Source organism: Miniopterus schreibersii (genome assembly GCF_964146895.1).
Source record: "Miniopterus schreibersii genome assembly, chromosome: 16".
Lineage (NCBI taxonomy): Eukaryota > Metazoa > Chordata > Mammalia > Chiroptera > Miniopteridae > Miniopterus > Miniopterus schreibersii.
In genome coordinates, this window is record NC_138116.1 from 11,262,429 (window position 1) to 11,282,503 (window position 20,075).

Consider the following 20,075-nt stretch of genomic DNA (forward strand, 5'->3'; position numbering starts at 1 on the left):
ATGGTTATATCTTACATAGTCATATATATATATATAAAATATAAAAAATGAACAAGTTAACATTAATACAATTGTATAATTCTGTGTCACAAGTAGATTGAAGATACTTACTATCCTGTCACCTCAAGGATTTCCTTCCCTCATGCTGCTTATTTATAGTCACACCCACTCCCCTACCATCTGTAACCCCTGACAACCACTAAATAACTTTCCATTTCTATAATTTTGTCACTTCAGGAATGCTATATAAATAGAATCATATAGTATGTGACCTTTTGAGATGGCTTCCCCCCCCCAGCATAATGTCCACGAGAGTTCTTTTTATTACTGAGGAGTATTAACCTACCGTGGAAATATAAATGGTGAATAGTAAACCTGTTGGAGGGCATTTTAGTTGTTTCCAGTTTGGGGCTACAAATAAAGGTGCCATGATAACTACTGAAAGCTTTAGGTTTCTATAAGTTTTCTTTTCTTTTGCACAGTTACATATTATTGAAGTTGGCACTCCACCAACAGGGAACCAGCCCTTTCCAAAGAAGGCAGTGGATGTTTTCTTTCCTCCAGAAGCACAAAATGACTTTCCTGTTGCAATGCAGGTATTTTAAGCAAAACAAAGGGACTTGAAATCTCTCCTCTTAACAAAATTAATTCAAAAACTATTATTAGTCAGTATAATTTAAGTAGGGCTTAATACCTTTCATTTTAAAATAAAGTTTATTAATGAAACTTTATAAAGTAATACTCTAATATATAAACTGGGTTATCCTAAGTCATTCAAAACTGTTTTTTCTTTTATACATTTTCATATTTTTGTGTTTTACTTTTTTTTTTTTTTTAAATATATCTTTATTGATTTCAGAGAGAGGAAAGGAGAGGGAGAGAAAGAGACAGAAACATCAATGATGAGAGAGTCATGGACCGGCTGCCTCCTGCACGCCCCTGACTGGGGATCGAGCCCGCAACCTGGGCATGTGCCCTGACCGGGAATCGAACCCCGATCGCCTGGATCCTGGGTCGACGCTCAACTGCTGAGCCACGCCTGGCCGGGCTATGTTTTATATAAGATCCTTTTATATGCCATATTTAAATGTGCTATAAAAATGAGGAAACCTTAAATATTAGCTTTTACTTTTTCATATATGCTTCTTGTCATAATTCTAGAATTTCACCATATAAATGGAATTGGTCTAAATTTTCTGTTTGTGGGCTCATTATTTTACTTAAGTGTTGATTTTCTTTATGCAGATCAGTGAAAAGCATGATGTAGTATTCTTGATTACTAAGTATGGTTATATCCACCTCTATGACCTTGAGACTGGTACCTGCATCTACATGAACAGAATCAGTGGAGAAACAATCTTTGTTACTGCACCTCATGAAGCCACAGCTGGAATAATTGGAGTAAACAGAAAGGGACAAGTAAGGAAACCTTGAAACTTAAGTAACAAAATAGTACTTACTACCATTAGCCTTTTTTTTTTTTTTTCCTAAGTAAATGGTAACTTTGGATGTCCAAAAATAATATATACCTAAAAATACTGTAGCACATGATACAAAGTCTCTTTTCAGTCTTGTCTCAGAGAGACAACCTGGTATATAGCCACCTAGGATTGTGTTTGTGTGTCTTTATTGTCAAAAGAAGTGATTCTTTTTTCAAAGAAACCATTAGGGTCACATTTGACAGACTAGACTTTTTATGGGAGTTTTCTTCCTGTGACTTCTAAAATTGTCAGCTGCAAGGGAAAGAGTTTTTCCTACATCTTTTCCTAACTCTTTGATACTAAATATTTAATGTTAGAAGGTGATAGGTTACAGTAGCTGCTGTGGGGTACCGGGCAAGTTACCCAGTTAGGGAAGATACTAGCTGATTTGAATTTGTTATGATTGACAGACCTCTTCACACTATTAACAAGTGATCTGTTTTTTGTGTTTACTTAGTGCTTGTATGTAATTAAAATATTCTACTCCGGGAGTGTCTTATTTTCTAAAAAATGGCTAGAACTTTGAAAACAATATTGTTAATGGTTTTGACTTATTTTTCCTCCAAATTAGTATTTTCCCAGATAGTAAGCAGAGGAAGTTCATAAGTAGTTTTTTTCCTCCTTTGTTCTGTTAATTTCCAGGAAATGGGATGTATGAAGAGGCAAATACTCTAGAGAAAGAAAGTCTTTCCCTACCTGTTCGTCCCCTACCTCAACTCTATACCTGGTTAGGTGCTTTTCCTCTGCATCCCTGCAGTTAACCCTCCTCATAGCACTTAATACGATGAATTACAATTGCTTGCTTAATTGCTTTTGGCACTGTTCTTCATCTGGAAAGGGGCTTTTCTCTGTTTAATTGTATGTCGACACTAGTCCTTGTCTGGCAGAAAAGCAACTTTAAAAATTCAGTAGCTTTCATTTATTCAGTTACATGTGTCTCTGTTGGAAAAAATCAAGAATGAATTTCCTTTTGGTGAACTAGGTTAATGACAATTTAATAATCATGAAGTTGATAAGCCAGAGACCTTTTTATATCCTCTACTGTGCTGATGTTTTTAAGATAATGCTTAAACTAAAGTCTCTTGAATAATTTTACCTATATATTTGATATTCATAACTCTGATTCAGGGATCTTAATTGTTTTCCTCCCCTTCCCCTACAATTCTCTGTGCCATCTGCTCTGAGTAAGGAGATGGGTGTTTGTTTAACCTTAGGCTTCAGGGTTTTTTCTACTCTTTGGATCAAAACCTTCTATAGCTGGACATATGCTCTAAAGCAGTGATTTTCAACCTTTTTCATCTGATGGCAAACATAAATTACTAAAATTCTGCGGCACACCAAAGAACACATATTTTTGCCAATGTGATCCCCCCCCCCCGAAAAAAGGTGTAATTTTGTTTCATTTACACCAGATAGCTAGTATTGTGTTGGCTGTTGTCTTTTTTTTATTTGACAGTCTAAGGGAAAAGAAGTCAGTGCACCCGAATAAATAGTCAGATATTGCATGTTTTAAATATTCTTGTGGCACACCAGTTGAAAATCGCTGCCCTAAAGGCATGAGTGTGTGGTTTCTATTGGTTGAAAAATCAAAAGCAATCAAAATGGCATTATTGCCAATATCTAGCTTAAATTCTGAAATTGGTAGAATGAGTACTTGAGAAGACACAGGAACCTTCTCTGTCCCCTGTAGATTTTTTAAAAAATTAAATATATATATATATATATATATATATATATATTGATTTCAGAGAGAGGAGGGGAGAAGGGGCGAGAGATAGAAACATCAATGATAAGAGAGTCATCATTGATCTGCTGCCTCCTGCACGCCCCCAACTGGGGATCAAATCCATAACCTGGGCGTGTGCCCTGACCAGGAATCCAACCATGATCTCCTGGGTCCTAGGTCAATGCTAAACCGCTGAGCCACGCCCAGCCGGACTAGATCTTAAGTACTGGTTGCTAGAAATTTGTTAGAACACTTATCAGACAGTTGGTCCTGTCTGAAACATCCACGGCGACATTTGGTCCATGCCAAATGGTCCTTGATATTTGGTCTTTGAAATGTGCTGTTACCAGCTAGGCTACCAAAGCAAGAAGGGCTATTGCCTTTACAGCCACAACACAATTATTGTACCAATGAAACATGATAGTGTTTTTTATGTATTAATCTTATAAGCCAAAAGTTTAAAAATCCTGTAACCAAAATTTATAAAAAACATTATGGGCTATTAGTACCTAGGGACGTTTTCTGAGTGTGGACATTTTGGACAGGACTAAATGTCCTACAAGGGCTAGAGTAGCTTAAACGTAGGATGAAGGTGAAACTGGATTTGGTGTTTGGGGAAGATTATGGCAGCAGGTAGCAGGCAGTAGGAAGCTTCAGAAATTATAGTTGGGACTGAATTAGTTCATTTTCCTTATTTTTTCCTAGGAGGTAAGCATAAATTAAAGGGGCGGTCAGAAATCCAAATGACTTTAAAGAAAGTAATCAGTTCCCCCCTTTAAAAGGCATGCCTTAAGGTGTAGTAGAATGATACATCGCACATACAGGATGGCTTAAGCTTTGGGGTGGGAGTCTGGAATGAAAGATGTGGGAGGCTGAAATTTCCTCCAGAGGAATATAGAGCAGTCAGGATGGGCTGTCTTTATCTGTTTGGCTATTGAGTTCTCAAACTGTGTGAGATTTTTATTGATCTTGGGACAGATAATCTCCATTTTCATTTATTTAACAAAAAGTATTTACTTGGTGCCAAACACTGCCGAATACTAACAATACAATTAAACAATTATAAGTCCCTTTTCTTATGTAGAATAGTGACTGAAAAACATCTAGGCAAGAAATTATAATAGTATGAGGAGCGCTGTTGGGAGTAATACAAATTTAGAAGCTGGGGTGTATCACCAGCTCTGGTGTTGGAGAGAGGAATGGATGTGGAGTGGAGGAGCTCCCTTTTTCTATGTCAATTGACAGTACTTCAGCTTTTAGGTGAGTAGGGCAGCATTCTGTGGCGGTGACTTTTTAGGACTGAGGGTGGGTAACTGTTCTCCAAATACAAGCAAACAGAATTGCTCTTTACCAATGCCTCATTTATTAAGCACCGGCTGTATACTTTGCATTATGCAATAGGATTCAGGGATTCCTTCCCCTCACTGAATATATAATCTGGCCTGTGGGAATGTAAATGTAATTAAAGAAAATTGCTGAAAAATCCTTATAAAAGGATCCTAGAATTAAAAGGAATATACCTTAAATTTCTTCCAGGTGAGCCTTAGATATTGCTTAGATTTTATAGCTGCTTTAGTCACTTTCTGTAGGTTGTCAAGATTGAGTTCCTTAAGAACCTATAAACCATATTGAATGAATTGTCTTTCAGAATTCAATTAAATGGATGGTAGCAAAGCAATTTGATTTTGGACAGTATGAAGTAGGGAGTTATTTATATTATAGAATGGCCATATTTTAGGTACCCCCAAATGGGTTAGCACCCCTAGTTTCTCTCTTTTGGCCTCTTTTTTCCTTTTAATTTAATTTTTTTTTTTTTTATGGTAACGAAAAAGCAGCTGTCACAATTTGAATACCTCTGTGACTCAGTAGTGATCAGCTCTAAACAGATTTAGTATCATTGATATCCCAATGAACACATTGCAACTATTCATTAATCTTTAAATTGCAGGTTCTATCAGTCTGTGTGGAAGAAGAAAACATAATTCCTTATATTACCAATGTTCTGCAAAATCCTGATTTGGCTCTGAGAATGGCTGTACGTAACAACTTAGCTGGTGCCGAAGAACTCTTTGCTCGGAAATTTAATGCTCTTTTTGCCCAGGGAAATTACTCAGAGGCAGCAAAGGTGGCTGCTAATGCACCAAAGGTAAATAGTCATGAAAATGAAGTTGCCATGGTTGGATTAATGTTCATATGCTCTATTTCTAATGCTATTAGAAATGGAACCAGCTCTCCAAAGAGAAACTAACCTCCTTTAGGTTCCATTTTTCTGTAGTAGAATATGAGTTACTTGTCAGTGCCTTTAGATTTGGTTAATTATTTTTCTGTGCTCTAGCTTTGGTTAGCTTTTTAAAACTCAATGTTAGAAGGATGCATAGATCTAGCAAAGTATGATTTACGTAGATGTAATGATGTTTAATTACTTAGTTGTAATACTGTTTGACCTCATCAATACAGCTACCAATTTTCTTTTTCTTGTAAAAAGCTTTGTTTCCATTTGATCTACAGCTTGGGAGAAGGCTTCAGGGTGGTTAAAAAGCTGTCTAGTAGCTGCAGGGAGAGGCTCAGGCAGAAGCCCTGACACCCAAGGGGATGCCAGCAGGATCCTTCAGAGGCCACTGGGCTCTAGAGGCTCCCAGTCGTGAACTCAGCTCAGCTTGGGGGCTAGTCAACCTGTGGAGGTCAGTTGGTCACCCATCTTGATGAGTTTCACCTGCTCATCTAGGAAGTGGCTCTCCAGGAAGTCTCAGAGATATGGGCATCTGTGTGGGCTGAATCCAGGGCATGCAGATCCATTAGGGCCTGGTTTAGGTTCTTCTCTAGGACCATGGTTTTACTGCACTCATCCTGGGACATCTTTTTTCTTTTTTTCTTTTTTAAATATATCTTTATTGATTTCAGAGAGAGGAAGGGAGAGGGAGATAGAAACATCAATGATGAGAGAGTCATTGATTGACTGCAGCCCACAACCTGGGCATGTGCCCTGACCGGGAATCAATCCCCGATCGCCTGGATCCCAGGTCGATGCCCAACCGCTGAGCCATGCCCGGCTGGGCCTGGGACATCTTTTGCTGTCCTGGAAGAGAGCATGGGCACTGTGCTGGCTTTGCATCTTTAAGAGATACTCGGTGCCCTCTGCTTTTCCTCAGCCAGCTCATGGAAAAAGTGGCCTGTGCCTTCCAGAGCCACATCTTCACATTTGAAATAGAAGCCCAGAAGAGAGGTAGGTGTAGGAGGCTCACCAATGAAGGTTAACCAGGGGGTTGACAGTGGCTTCCATCTCTGTGGAACAATTTTGACAAATCTTGGAGCTCATGGTTTATCAGCAGTAAGGAGCTAAGCTCAAAAAAAGGTGTTGGCTGATCCTGGAGGCAGAGGATGGCTGAGAAGATGGTTCCAAAGGTTGCGACTGGAAAAGAGGTTGGAGGGTGGTCAGGGCTGGAAGAAGGGGCATCCATGGGTCTGTTTTGTCCAAACACTGTTGAAGCAAGAGACAGGTCCTCATGGCACATTGTCTGGTAGTACTGATTTTCTTTTCTTTTTCTTTTTTCTTTTCTTTTCTTTTCTCTTTTCTTTTCTTTTCTTTTCTTTTCTTTTCTTTTCTTTTCTTTTCTTTTCTTTTCTTTTCTTTTTTCTTTTTAAATATATCTTTATTGATTTCAGAGAGAGGAAAGGAGGGGGAGAGAGAGAGACAGAAACATCAATGATGAGGGAGTCACTGATCGAGCCCGCAACCCGGGCATGTGCCCTGACCGGGAATCGAACCCCGATCGCCTGGATCCTAAGTCGACGCTCAACCGCTGAGCCATGCCCGGCCGGGCTTTTTTTTTTTTTTTTTTTTTTTTAAAGATTTTATTTTCAAAAGGGAAGATTGTTCCTGTTAAATTTATGGTAAAAAGTTGTCTGAAATTGAGCTGAGTTTATTTTCATCACCTTTGTATTAAGTTGGACTGAATTAACATCTTTATATCCAGTATTATGAAATTTGCACTTAAGGTGAACCCTGGAATAATAGCTACCTATAACTAATTTATACATATCCTGTTACACATTGGCATTGTAACTCAGTTGGTATATTTCTGATCCTGAATAACCTCATTACATTGAACCAGGGGTGTGACAGATGTTGACTGAATATATTCAACATATTGAAGATTTGAAGTTTGGTGTTAGTAGTTGGAACCATGCTTAAGATTGACCTAAGAGACTCATGGAGTTAACAGTGTGTTGTTGGATCACCTTTAAAAGGAGTCTTTATCATTTCTCTTTCATAAAGGGAATCCTCCGTACCCCAGACACTATCCGTCGGTTCCAGAGTGTCCCAGCCCAGCCAGGTCAAACTTCTCCTCTGCTTCAGTATTTTGGAATCCTTTTAGACCAAGGCCAGCTAAACAAATATGAATCCTTAGAACTGTGTAGGCCTGTACTTCAGCAAGGGCGGAAACAGCTTTTGGAGAAATGGTTAAAAGAAGATAAGGTAAGTTAACTTCAGTTAACATACTTTTGCTTTGATTGCATTAAGTGCCATGTTAGCAAGTTAAACATCTAGGCTGCCCCAATACATCTGTATCTCTTAGTTACTGCTTGTAGGAATAGAATAAGTGCAGACATTGCATGAGAAGCATAAACTTATTTTTATAATACGTTGAGGGTAGGATATCTTTGTTTAGTGTTTCAAATGGAATCCAGGATTCATGATGGGTGGTTAGAACTACTAACCTGGAAGCAAATTGCTGTCCCTTTGCTTCAGGAAAAGCTTAATGTGAGACGCTTACTTCATTATGCATTCATATTTGTCAACATATGTAATACTCACTTGGATATAAGAATATATTCCCATCTCCTGTGTCTTACATTCATTATGCACAGTAGTTTCAACCATACAAATGTATCTTTTCTTTGAGAACTTCCCAAATATCATCAAAATTGTGGTAACTATGTTTGGGTGTGAGAGGGAAACATGTTATATAAAATGTTGGACCGTAGATAACGTTAACAAGACAGCAGGACTGTCTAATTAGCAGTGATATAAATTCCCAGAGAGATTTCACAGTTTGTAAGTTGGCATTACATGAGAAAATATTTAACTCAGTTTCTTGAAATTTATTTAAATATGAACCTTTAAAAAATGTTAACCAGCTTTCTTTACTGTAGGATTTCTCTGTGCCTTTTATATTCACTCATACTTAACTGATTTCTTTTCACATAGAGCATCTAATAATACTTTGTTTTCTGGAGCACATTATGGGAAATGTTGCTTATTTGCAAGGCAACTAATACGTTTGAACAACCCATCACTGTTAATCCTTTCATGCCACCATAAAAGGCCTTTCTTGAGAAAGTCGCAATACTGAATTGTTATTTCTTCTGCCATTGTTGAGAACAAGGTGGTTCTCTTTAAAGCACTCTGGGTACTGAATAACCTTTACTGTCGTCATACCTTTCAGCCTTAGTGTGTGTTGGTAATATTTTTACACTACAAATTCTGAGTCTTTGTTTCTTGCCCCAGCTTCTGGCAGTCTTAAAGGATACTGGAGAATAGTACTTCAGAGTTGGGATGCTTGGACAGGAGCCTCTGCTGAAGAGTAGTTAATAGCCAGAGTAGCAAGTATTTGAGGTCCTTCCTAATTGTTTAAGATAAGGGAGGATGGTAACAGCCAAGGTAACTGAGTTGACCTGTATAACAATGTGAACGCTTTTTGGATATTATTACCTTTTTTTGTGAATGGTTATATGGGACCCATTTGTAGTAAAAGGGACACTGGTCAATTCTTTATTAGTTAGCATGTTTAGTTAAGAGATATATACTCCAGCACAACTTCTTACTTCTCAGTACTGAAGATCAATGATAAGGGCTATTCTCTGACTTAACCATTAAAAGTAGAAAAATCAACTCTAATATGTAAAGCAAAACTCTTCTAGGGAAGCTGCTTTCCAGATTGGGCAGCTGACTAAGAAGGCAGGTTGAATGTATAGAGAAGGGAATCTACTTGTATACCACCGAAAAATTCAAAAATTTTTATCTGTTTGACCTTGTGAAATTAGTGTCCGCTTTACAACCTTAAGTTCCAAAGTCAACAAGATAATGGAGCTTAGATTCTTCAGACATACAAATTATACCCTAATTTTAATAATGGTCCTTATGCTAAGCCTCATCTGGTTCCTTAATATCAGCTTTTCATTTGATGACATTACATTTAAAGTTACATTATTTTGAAAAAATTGGGGCCACGTGGGTCTGATATCTGAGTATTCTTAATAGAAAACAAGATTCTGCTTTTCAGGTACTTAACATTCCTAACAAGGTATTGTCTATATGCATGAAATCTTGGTGGGCTTTTTATCTTTAAGTAGGATGTGTGGAAAATTCTACTGAGACATTGCTATGAATACATGATCAAGAGTCTTTAAAACCACAACCCCTGAATATTTGTAATATATTCTGGGACAATTGAGTAAGTGCTTATCATATTATTTATAGTGAAAGTAGTGTCAGCTGCTCATTTATAAAACAGCTCACAGATTACTAAACAATCTCTTTTTTCTTTGGACAGCTGGAATGTTCTGAAGAACTGGGTGACCTTGTGAAATCTGTGGACCCTACACTGGCACTTAGTGTGTACCTAAGGGCTAATGTCCCAAATAAAGTCATTCAGTGCTTTGCAGAAACTGGTCAAGTTCAGAAGATTGTTTTGTATGCTAAAAAAGTGAGTTCAGTGAAACAGATTCTCAACAAGAATTTATTAAAACATCAAATAGAAATTAGCCTGTATAAACTCTAAGTGACTTAGTGAATTTCCTTAAATTTTGAATTATTGGGAAAAGTATAAAACCCTATTTTAGTACTCACATGTAGAATTACACTTATTAATAAATGGAGACATTGACTCTTCTATGGCTGATCAGAATTTAAGGTGGCGGGGGGGGGGGTTTGACCCATTGAACAAGCTTGTTGAAATAGTCATTCATTGGAAACAAAGAAGCCAACTATAAAAATTTACATCTATCTATTCAAATGTATGTTATCACCAACATGTCTGTGTATTTGTCTAATGCAAACCAAGGTCAAACTGAACATCTTAAATTAAAACTGAATTTGTATTTTCACCAGTAGTTTTATATCAGTAAGATTCTGTTGTAGAAAAAACCTTTAAATGATATAAATATGAAACTTTGCAGTGGGTTTAAATTTTTTTCTATTTGTAGGTTGGGTATACTCCAGACTGGATTTTTCTGCTGAGAAATGTCATGCGTATCAGTCCAGATCAGGGACAGCAGTTTGCTCAAATGTTAGTTCAGGATGAAGAACCTCTTGCTGATATCACACAGGTAAAGACAAAATGTAGAAGTTGATTTTAATAGAGAAGGGGGGGTGACCTGAGTTTAAAGAACTTGGAGAAGAATGGGTTTACCTTTCAATTTGTAGAAATTAGAGCTTTGTCTATCTACATATATGAAAAAGCAATTTGCAGAGGAATGGACAGTAAGATACCATCTATATACAGTTTTTGTTTGTTTTTAATCTTCACCTGAGAATATGCTTTCATTGATTTTAGAGAGGAAGGTTTGGGGGAGAGAAATATCGATGTGGGAGAGAAACACTGATCAGTTGCCTCCCATATGTACCCTGACCAGGGATCAAACCCACAACCTTGGCGCATCAGGATGATGCTCTAACCAACTGAGCTACCTGGCCAGGAACAGAAATTTATTCTTAAATTATGAAGTTATGTTGTCCAAATAATATTTTTTAAGTCAGGTTTGGTCTGGCAATATGTAAAAAAATGAAATAATGTTTTATTTCCTTTCAGTTTTACATATTATCAACAGTATCATCAAGCAGTTTTTAAGCATCTTAAAACAATATTCTTTAAATGTTTTTGCAGATTGTGGATGTGTTTATGGAATACAATCTAATTCAGCAGTGTACTGCATTCTTGCTTGATGCCCTGAAGAATAATCGCCCATCTGAAGGTCCTTTACAGACTAGGTTGCTTGAGATGAACCTTATGCATGCACCTCAGGTATGTGTTTTCATGCTTTTGAGGTATGCTTCCAGCACTGTTTTAGTAGTTACTCAGAGCTTCTTAGATTAAGTTATTAGAAGCTGCTGAGATGACTATTCTTTAAAAAAATTTAGCTCACATTCCTTTGTATTTTCTCTCCTTTATCAATTCAGTATTGAATCTTTATATGTGATGTGGATATAGAATTACTGATATAAATGGGCTGGTAAAATAAACTCACCCCGTTTGTGGTTTTATAGGTTGCAGATGCTATTCTGGGGAATCAGATGTTCACTCATTATGACCGGGCTCATATTGCTCAGCTGTGTGAAAAGGCTGGCCTACTGCAACGTGCATTGGAACACTTCACTGATTTATATGATATTAAGCGTGCAGTTGTTCATACCCATCTTCTTAACCCCGAGGTATTTCATTTTCTTACCTAACAGATGGTCTTAGTTACGATTAATTGGTGTACTGAAAATGTGTTTATGGTACTGGATAATAATAATTTCATATCACCATTAGGTTCATTGTTATTTCACTTATTTATTTTATCTTCTAGTGGTTAGTGAATTACTTTGGATCCTTATCAGTAGAAGACTCCCTAGAATGCCTCAGGGCCATGCTGTCTGCCAATATTCGCCAGAATCTGCAGATCTGTGTTCAAGTGGCTTCTAAGTATCACGAACAGCTGTCAACTCAGTCTCTGATTGAACTTTTTGAATCTTTCAAGAGTTTTGAAGGTAATTAGGAGTTTCTGAGTTTTTTTAAATTAAGATAGCCAAGAGGGATATTGTTATGATCACAGGCTATTAGAAATTCTCTCTCTACAAGCTTAATTTTATGGGACAATTTTAAGTTTTATCATGCAATAGATGTTGTCAAGCGTCTTTTACGTCAGATTCTAGAGATATTCAGTGAAGACAGCTTAGATATTTTATAGGCAAAATAAAAGCAGAATTTTAAGATACAAATATATGTAGTGACTTTGTTATAATTGTATAAGATTAAAATGATAATGACTAGTGATTGGGTATAATAAAATTTCGTGCTTATGTTGTCTGACCTTACAATGGCAAATGTTTCTGACCAAGGACATTTTGTGACTTGTCACTATAGAGCAGGTTTTCGGAACCTCAGCACTACAGACATTTTGGGCTGGATAATTTGTTGGGGAGTGGAGTGCATGCAAGATTTTTAGCACCATCTCTGGCTTCTCACTAGATGCCAGTGGTTCAGTGCCACCAGTTGTGACCACAAAAAAATGTCTCCAGACATTGCCAAATGTCTCCTGCAAAGAAAATCATCCCCAGTTGAGAACCACTGCTATACTGAACACTAATATAATCACTGTTGGGTGGCTCTTGGGTTCATTAGCTAAACTTCTGGTCCCAATTACCTTTTCTTCCTCTTTTTGTAGTAGTGTTCTAGACAGAAGGAATCAGATTTCTACTAGTTTTCTTCATTTCTGTGTGTTAACTATGCACTAAATTTATACTGTTCATTCAGTACACTAACCACTAGCCACATGTAGCTATGTAAATTTAAAGTAATTAAAATTGAAAACAAAAATTTAGTTCTTTAGTCACACTAGCCACATTTCAAATGCTTGAAAGCCACATGTGATTAGTGGCTACTGTATTGGGCTGCACTGCATTAAATTCTTTTTAAACTACTTTTGTATGTTTCCTATTAACTGCATGTGGAAAAACACCTGCTATAAGGGACTTCATTTAAAATTTCTCGTGGAATATGGTGTGATAATTAGCTTTGGTATTAAGTAGCTCCCTCCTGACTATTTCTCAACTATTAGAAAACATTGGTTTGAATTTTCTGTTTTGTAGGGATTAAAGTGCAAATCCATTTATTGAACTGATTACTGGATTAATTAGTATTCTTATGGAGCTTTTTTTGGTAATATATTTTTATTGATTTCAGAGAGAGGAAGGGAGAGGGAGAGAGAAAGAAACATCACTGATAAGTCATTGATCGGCTGCCTCCTGCAAGCTCCCCCTGCTGAGGATCGAGCCTGCAACCCTGGCATGTGCCCTGACCAGGAATCAAACCACCATCTCATGACTGCCCAGCTCTTATGGAGCTTTTTGAGCAACTAGTTTTTATTTGGGAGTATTCAGTATGTGTTCTTTGTTTTTTGTTAAGTTGCGTTATAGTTGACATAGCAATGTTTTTTAATTGCTTAAATATTATACAGTTCTGTTACTGTCAAAAGTGTACTGATACTTAATTTCAACTGTTTGTTCTTTTAAGGTCTCTTTTATTTTCTGGGATCCATTGTTAACTTTAGTCAGGACCCAGATGTGCACTTTAAATATATTCAGGCAGCTTGCAAGACTGGGCAGATCAAAGAAGTAGAAAGGATTTGCAGAGAAAGCAACTGCTATGATCCTGAGCGAGTCAAGAATTTTCTCAAGGTAAGTGATTTTGAGTAATGCAGTTTCTGGTTGGGTTGAAGATCAGCAGTTCTACAAGGGTTTGGTTAGTTTAAAAAAAAATTTTCCCCCTAAATGTGAAATTCTTAACATTCTGAAATTGTGTGCTGAATTATTTCTTCTAAATTTAATACTCTGTGGTTTCCTTTGAAATAGGGAAGGAAGTTGGTAAGTAATACTTATGAATGGCCATCTGTTTAAAAGAAGGAAAAAAATAGCACTTTCTCAAAGAAATTTTCATTCTTTTGCTTTAATTTTGGAAGAAAAATTTTGAAAGTGGTTTTAGAGTCTGTCATTTTAGAATATCATTTAGTCTCCTTTTGAATATTAAGATCAGTTTGACCTCTGTGTCATTTTAAGGAGCCTCTGTTGTATGCAAAGGATTCTGTTGTCTGAAGGACATAGGTTTATCAGATTAGCCTGACTCTAGAAACTAAACATTAATCATATGTAATTCATAAATTGAGGATAAGATCAAACGAAAAATCCCCTCAGATTTGTGACAAGTGCATTTAGTTATAGAGAAGTAAGAACTGCCTTTGTTGGAGTGAAAAGTAATGGTTTAAAGATTCTTAGCTCTTCAAAATACACCTAAGGAAAGATAAGTTAATGTTTAACTTAAGCTTTATTCTCATTACTAGTAGTTACTTTGTAAGGAAAATAAAACTTTAAAATTTGCAGTTGCCTCTCAAAATCAGGAAAACTATAGAACATTCAGTTTATCCCCCTAAATGTGTGTGTGTGTGTGTGTGTGTGTGCGTGTGACAATATAAAGTTCTTAAGCATTTTTTGTCTTTTGGAAGAATTTTAGATTGAAACTAAGACCAAAATGTTTAATGTGTAATTGAGTAGGAAAAAATAGGCTTTTCCTATGCTTACACTGTCATCATTTTTAGTTAATAATCTATAGTTGTGTTAGCTGATTGTTCTTTTAAAGAACTTACTACCTGGGCTCTACATTAAATAACTAAAAACCTTAGGGTTTCAGTGTAATGAGGTAGTCAGAATGCTGAAGTAACCCTATATTATAGATTAAAAGAGAAACTTTCCCCAAATGTATAGCTTTATAATGTCTTGTCCATTATAAATATTCTGAGCGGCCTGGCTGGTATGATGCAGACTTTCATGTGTCAAAAAAACTCTTCCACTGAGAAACATTGATGCTTTATGCTTGACTAGTATACCGCTAACACCAGTTCACATCCTCCTTTGAGTATCAGTATTGTTTCCTTTTTTAAAAAATACTACCAAGTTCTTAAACTGGTTTCTTTTTGTTTTTATTAAGCTCACAGCTTTTATACTTCAGTCATAGTTTCTTTAGCATTGGGTTTTAATATTTGAATTATATATGTGTGTGTGTGCATATATATATATTTGTAAAGCAGGACTAAATTATTTTTGCTTAATTATGATGTTCTTGAGCTTCAAAAACCTTACCTGGATAGTAGGATGACGCAGCCTTAAGTCACCTCCTTATCTCACAAGGGCTAATTAGATGAGGACCCCCGTGCCTGTGCTTCAGGTGCAAGCCCGATGGATGGGGCATGGATTGGGTCATGGGCTTTCGAATCAGTTGTACCTGGTTCCAATTCCATTTCTTTCGGTTATTAGCTAGTGTTTGTTCATTCAGTATATGTGTATCTGTTACCTCAAGTAGATTAACTCGGCCTTGGTTTCTCCAACCACTAGTTGTGTTTATCAAGCGTACCTTCGTGCGTCCTAGGTGTTCAGGTAACAGTTGTCAGTAAGCTGCGTGGGTGTCCCTCGGGGGCAGGTAGACAGCCCGCATGTGACTCTGTCAGGCAAGTTTTGGCTCTGGTTTTGAGGTGTTCTGTACTCCCTGAAGGGATTTCATTCCATCTGAGTTAGAGGTAAACCTGGCGTCTTGTCTTTAAATAATTTGAGATGGGAGCTCAGTATTAAGACGCTACTGTTGTATCAGCCTTTCACCTCAGTAGTGAGAAGGGACATACTAGACCATTTATTGCCTTTCCTTACCCGTAGTGTAACTGCAGTGCTGCATCTCATCACCACTATTATAAAACTTTATTTTGGAAGTACTAGGTGTATGACAGTTGACTGGTGTTGTATGTAAACTCTCTGGTGGTAAGAAAAATACTTCTCTGACTTTGATCTTGAATATTCAAGTGCCAATGATATGCTGCCCACCAGGAATTCAGAGATTGATAGAATATGACTTCCCACCTGCAGGAACCTGTGAGCAGGGAGAAATGATGACATTAGCATCATTTGGCTCATGCCCTAACTTACTGTGGAATATAGCTCTCCATAGAAAGCATGGAACTGTTCTTGAACCCATGATCTGCTTCTTGCTACCTTTAATCTTGTCTATTATTTTTCCTTTCCTGGTTTGCTTGAACCACACTGACCTGCTTGCTATTCCTGGAACGCCTCAAACCCTCTCTTGCCCAGGGCCTTTGCTTCTGCCGCTTTCCACTTTTCTCTCAGACCTTCATGACCTACATGCTAACCTTCTTTAATATTTCCCATCAAATGTCATGAGAAAGGATGTCTCAGATTACCCTAATCTATCCTTATTCCATCCTTACCTCTCCCGTAACCTGTTTTTAAAAAAAAATAATACTTAACACTATGAGATATTGTGAGTCCTGTGAGAGAATGCTTACTTTGTTCCCTGCTATATCCCCAGTGCATAAATACAGTGACTGGTACATGGGTACTCGGTAAGCATTAGTTTAAATATAACTCATGTTTATTACAACCTCTGAATATGTTTATATAACTTCAATTTTGATCTTAAAATCTTTTAACCATAATAACTAGATGGTAACCTTTTAAATAATTTAAAATATTAATAACATTACTTACATATATGAAATCATGTGCAAATTTAGGCAGTCAGGAAAGTTATTCATTCTAGTTTTTGTCTACTTTTTCAATCTTAAATTTTTTGGGGGGGAATACAGTATGTTTGTCTTTGCCACCAGAAATCTTAAATAGCCATGCATGAGAATAGAATACCTAAGTAATCTTAGATTACTCACAAGTGTGTTTTCTCCCTATGTGGTAAAATAAAGTATGCAGTATTTTATATTTATATTGAACAAGATAAAGAAGATTAGTGTGACCCACTAACTTCTTGATGTTTATTTAGTAAGAAAAACTTGGCTTACTGAAATCTTTTGCATAGGTAGGTCAAATATTCTTTCTAGAAAAGATTGGAGTAGCTGTTTAGTACAGAGTTTCCATGCGGCTAAATATTTGCTTTTTAGACTTTCCTTAATGTGAAAAATCTGCAGCTAGACTTCCACTTCAGATTTACAGCCATTTTTCCCCCTACAGTGTAACCTGCTTCAGTGACTGCAGTATAATGTGTTGGAACTCACATATGGGCAGAAGCCAGGCCACAGTTCACGAACAGTTTGCTCTGGCAGGAGGGCACCATGAGAAACTCAGGGAATGGCCTGCCATAAATCCAAACCCATGCATGTCGTTTGATCTTTTTATTCAAGGTTTCTCATGATTCCCAGATTTAGTTTTGGGATCTCTGAACACTTCATAGACTAATCTTCAAATTATTTATAATTGGGTGACTGTTATGTGCTAAACTTAGTTACTATTTTATTCCAACCTTGCAAATAATGTTCTTAGTGGCCGTCATTGGGAAAAGTCCTATCCTGCTTAGTTCTACTTCCTTAGGAGATTGTCATAGACGAATCATTTATTGAAGAATGTTTCACTGTATGTAAATGAATTCCTGATGGAAACTGTTGTTTTTTGTGCTTTACCTTATGTCTGTGGAATGTAACAGGACATGTATCAGGTAAATGCCCAGTACAGGTCTTACCTCCTGTCTGTAACATCTATGTCAATCTATAAAATAGGATTATAGCTTGATATCTGTAATGGTAAAAGCAGTAGGCAGTTTAAAGATGTCTTTTTCTTAACTTTTTTCTTATAGCAACATGTGGTATGTTTAATTCATGGCTGTCACCATCATGGTGCTCCTTCTAGGCTTTGTTGTAACAGAATGTTAGAGGCTGGCCGTATAGAATGGAATTATAGAGGGGTGAAAATAAGTTATTAGTTTGAAACAAATCCGAGCCATTTATGCTATCATTTTGACAATGTGACTATCGGTCTTAAATCATCTCAATTCCATTTTATTACTATTAATGAAAGACCCGCTGTGATGATTTTATATCCTGAATGCCAGCGGTGGCTCACAAATCTTAATTTGTTACTTTTTTTAGTAGAGGGTATGTGTGGGAAGGACCTGGTATTTTGCTGTGGATCTAAGTATTGATTTGTAAAAATTGACTGAAACTGTGATGGGCAGTCTCCAGCAATTGGGACATTTCTTTCTTTAAAAGAACAGCCAAATTTATATGACTCTCTCCCATCAGTATAAAACAGATTCTCAGATTTTACATAGATTTGATACCTCATAGAAGGAGAAATGAAGGTTTCCTTTTTTTTCCCCCCCCAGGAAGCGAAGCTAACAGATCAGTTACCACTCATCATTGTGTGTGATCGATTTGACTTTGTCCATGATTTGGTGCTCTACTTATATAGAAATAATCTTCAAAAGTATATAGAGATATATGTACAAAAGGTAAGTAATACTTAGATAACTTAAAATTAAATCTTATTGTCAATTTCACATCTCACTCTGGAAATCTTCACCCTTTTGAAACTGGTCTGCTACAGTGGCTCTCAACAGTTCTTCCCGCCAAAATCCTCTCTGATTAAAATTTTACTTGCATGCCAAGCATGTAAAACAGAACAGAACTGCTGTAGTTAAAAAAGTTAGATGGCCTATGCCCTACTTACTTGATAGCTGCTTAGGTACCTGTGTAGAGGTCATAGACTCCAAAGCATAGTTTTAAAACTACCTTAAATATACATATAAGAAACTGTACCTTCTAACTCCAGAAACAGAAAAGCAGTTTTGCTATAGTGGAGTTCTTTTTACTGGACTTCATAGTCATTCTGTGACTTTAGCATCTTTGGACTTACTTATCCTTTGCAGCAATGCTGAGGTAGTTAATTAACTAAGCCAGACTTCCTGCTAAATTCCTCGGCCTAGTTACAAATTTAGACTCAGTTTATTATTGGATTTTAAAACTGAGCTTAAAAGGGGGAAATGTTTTATATTTTAAAACTTCTTTTTGCTTTATTAATAACGCAGTGGCATTCTTCTATTTTTTTTAACCCTTAGGTGAATCCAAGTCGACTTCCTGTGGTTATTGGAGGATTACTTGATGTTGATTGCTCTGAAGATGTCATTAAAAACTTGATTCTTGTTGTAAGAGGTCAATTTTCTACTGATGAGCTTGTCGCTGAGGTTGAAAAAAGAAACAGGTGTAGTACTGTTTAACCTTCATAACTAGGATAAATTAGTCTCAGCATGGTAATGGATAAAAAATACAACCTGTCAGTTGTCTAAAAGCTACTCAGAAATAAATGGACCATAATTCCCTAGAAACACCTAATTTAGAAGTGATAAGCTAACTGTAGCGTTGATTCAAAAAATCTGTTTTCTAGAACATTGCAGCTGTCATACAGAAAGTCTGTTAACCTGGTTAATCACTTTTTTTGCATATTTTTAGTTACAGCTACATGGGTTGACTTTGTATGTTTTTAATGTAAACTATGTGAAAAGCCTCCTTTTACTTAGGTGTGATACCCCTCTACTCACTAACTGGTTCTTAGGTAAATTATTCTCAAGTATAATGAGAGAAAAGAATTCCCTAAGTAACTCCGGGTTAAATTGGTTGTTGTTTTTTTGCGGGGTTGTTTTGTTTTGTTTTCAACCTTAATATGGCATTGTTAATTATGAGGAAAACATGGTAATGTAAGTGCTTACTTGAATTTGGTAGCCAAAATAATGACCTGTGGCTCTTTCTCTGGGTGCTTTTGATATTTAAATCATTGAAACATAAACTGTAGCTTAGTGAAACATTGACCCTTGGTGGAGTGATCATATGACTGGTAGAATTATTAAGCCCAGCACTTCTAAAGATACCACATTTTGTTGCCAGTGTGTATTTAGGATGCTGCCTCCTGTGTTAATTGTGTTCAAGTAGAAAGAAACCTCAGACAGTCTGGCCTATTTTCTCATACCATGTCCCAGCCCACCCCTAAACAAAGTTTATCTAAAGTCTAGATATTTTGTCCAGTATACAAAAGAAGAATTTGTGAATTTATAATCTTCCGGTGTTCTGTGTAGATACGTAACAGATAGGTCTGGGAGGGTATAAAGATGGTCTTGCATACCTTCTATGTAATCTTGGGCAAGTCACTTAGGCACCTGAGCCTAATTTCCCTATTGTAATAAGGTTGTTGAGAATACAAAATAATGTGCGTGAAAGCACATTGTAGACTCTAAGGTATTTGAGTAGTTAGCATGTCAAGAGCGTGTTAT

At 36.7% G+C, this 20,075-nt stretch overlaps 1 protein-coding gene across 2 annotated transcripts in view; it reads left to right on the forward strand.

The window, feature by feature from the left end:
* Positions 1-20,075, forward strand: part of CLTC (clathrin heavy chain) — a 59,497-nt gene that overhangs the window by 23,092 nt on the left and 16,330 nt on the right. For both annotated transcript variants that reach the window (XM_081162643.1, XM_081162644.1), the window contains exons 5-16: positions 483-596; positions 1,246-1,419; positions 5,156-5,353; positions 7,484-7,684; positions 9,762-9,914; positions 10,414-10,536; positions 11,094-11,231; positions 11,474-11,638; positions 11,779-11,959; positions 13,485-13,648; positions 18,138-18,263; positions 18,870-19,012. In XM_081162643.1, the coding sequence (XP_081018769.1) occupies positions 483-596; positions 1,246-1,419; positions 5,156-5,353; positions 7,484-7,684; positions 9,762-9,914; positions 10,414-10,536; positions 11,094-11,231; positions 11,474-11,638; positions 11,779-11,959; positions 13,485-13,648; positions 18,138-18,263; positions 18,870-19,012 (1,880 nt within the window). The remainder of the gene's footprint in view (positions 1-482; positions 597-1,245; positions 1,420-5,155; positions 5,354-7,483; positions 7,685-9,761; positions 9,915-10,413; positions 10,537-11,093; positions 11,232-11,473; positions 11,639-11,778; positions 11,960-13,484; positions 13,649-18,137; positions 18,264-18,869; positions 19,013-20,075) is intronic.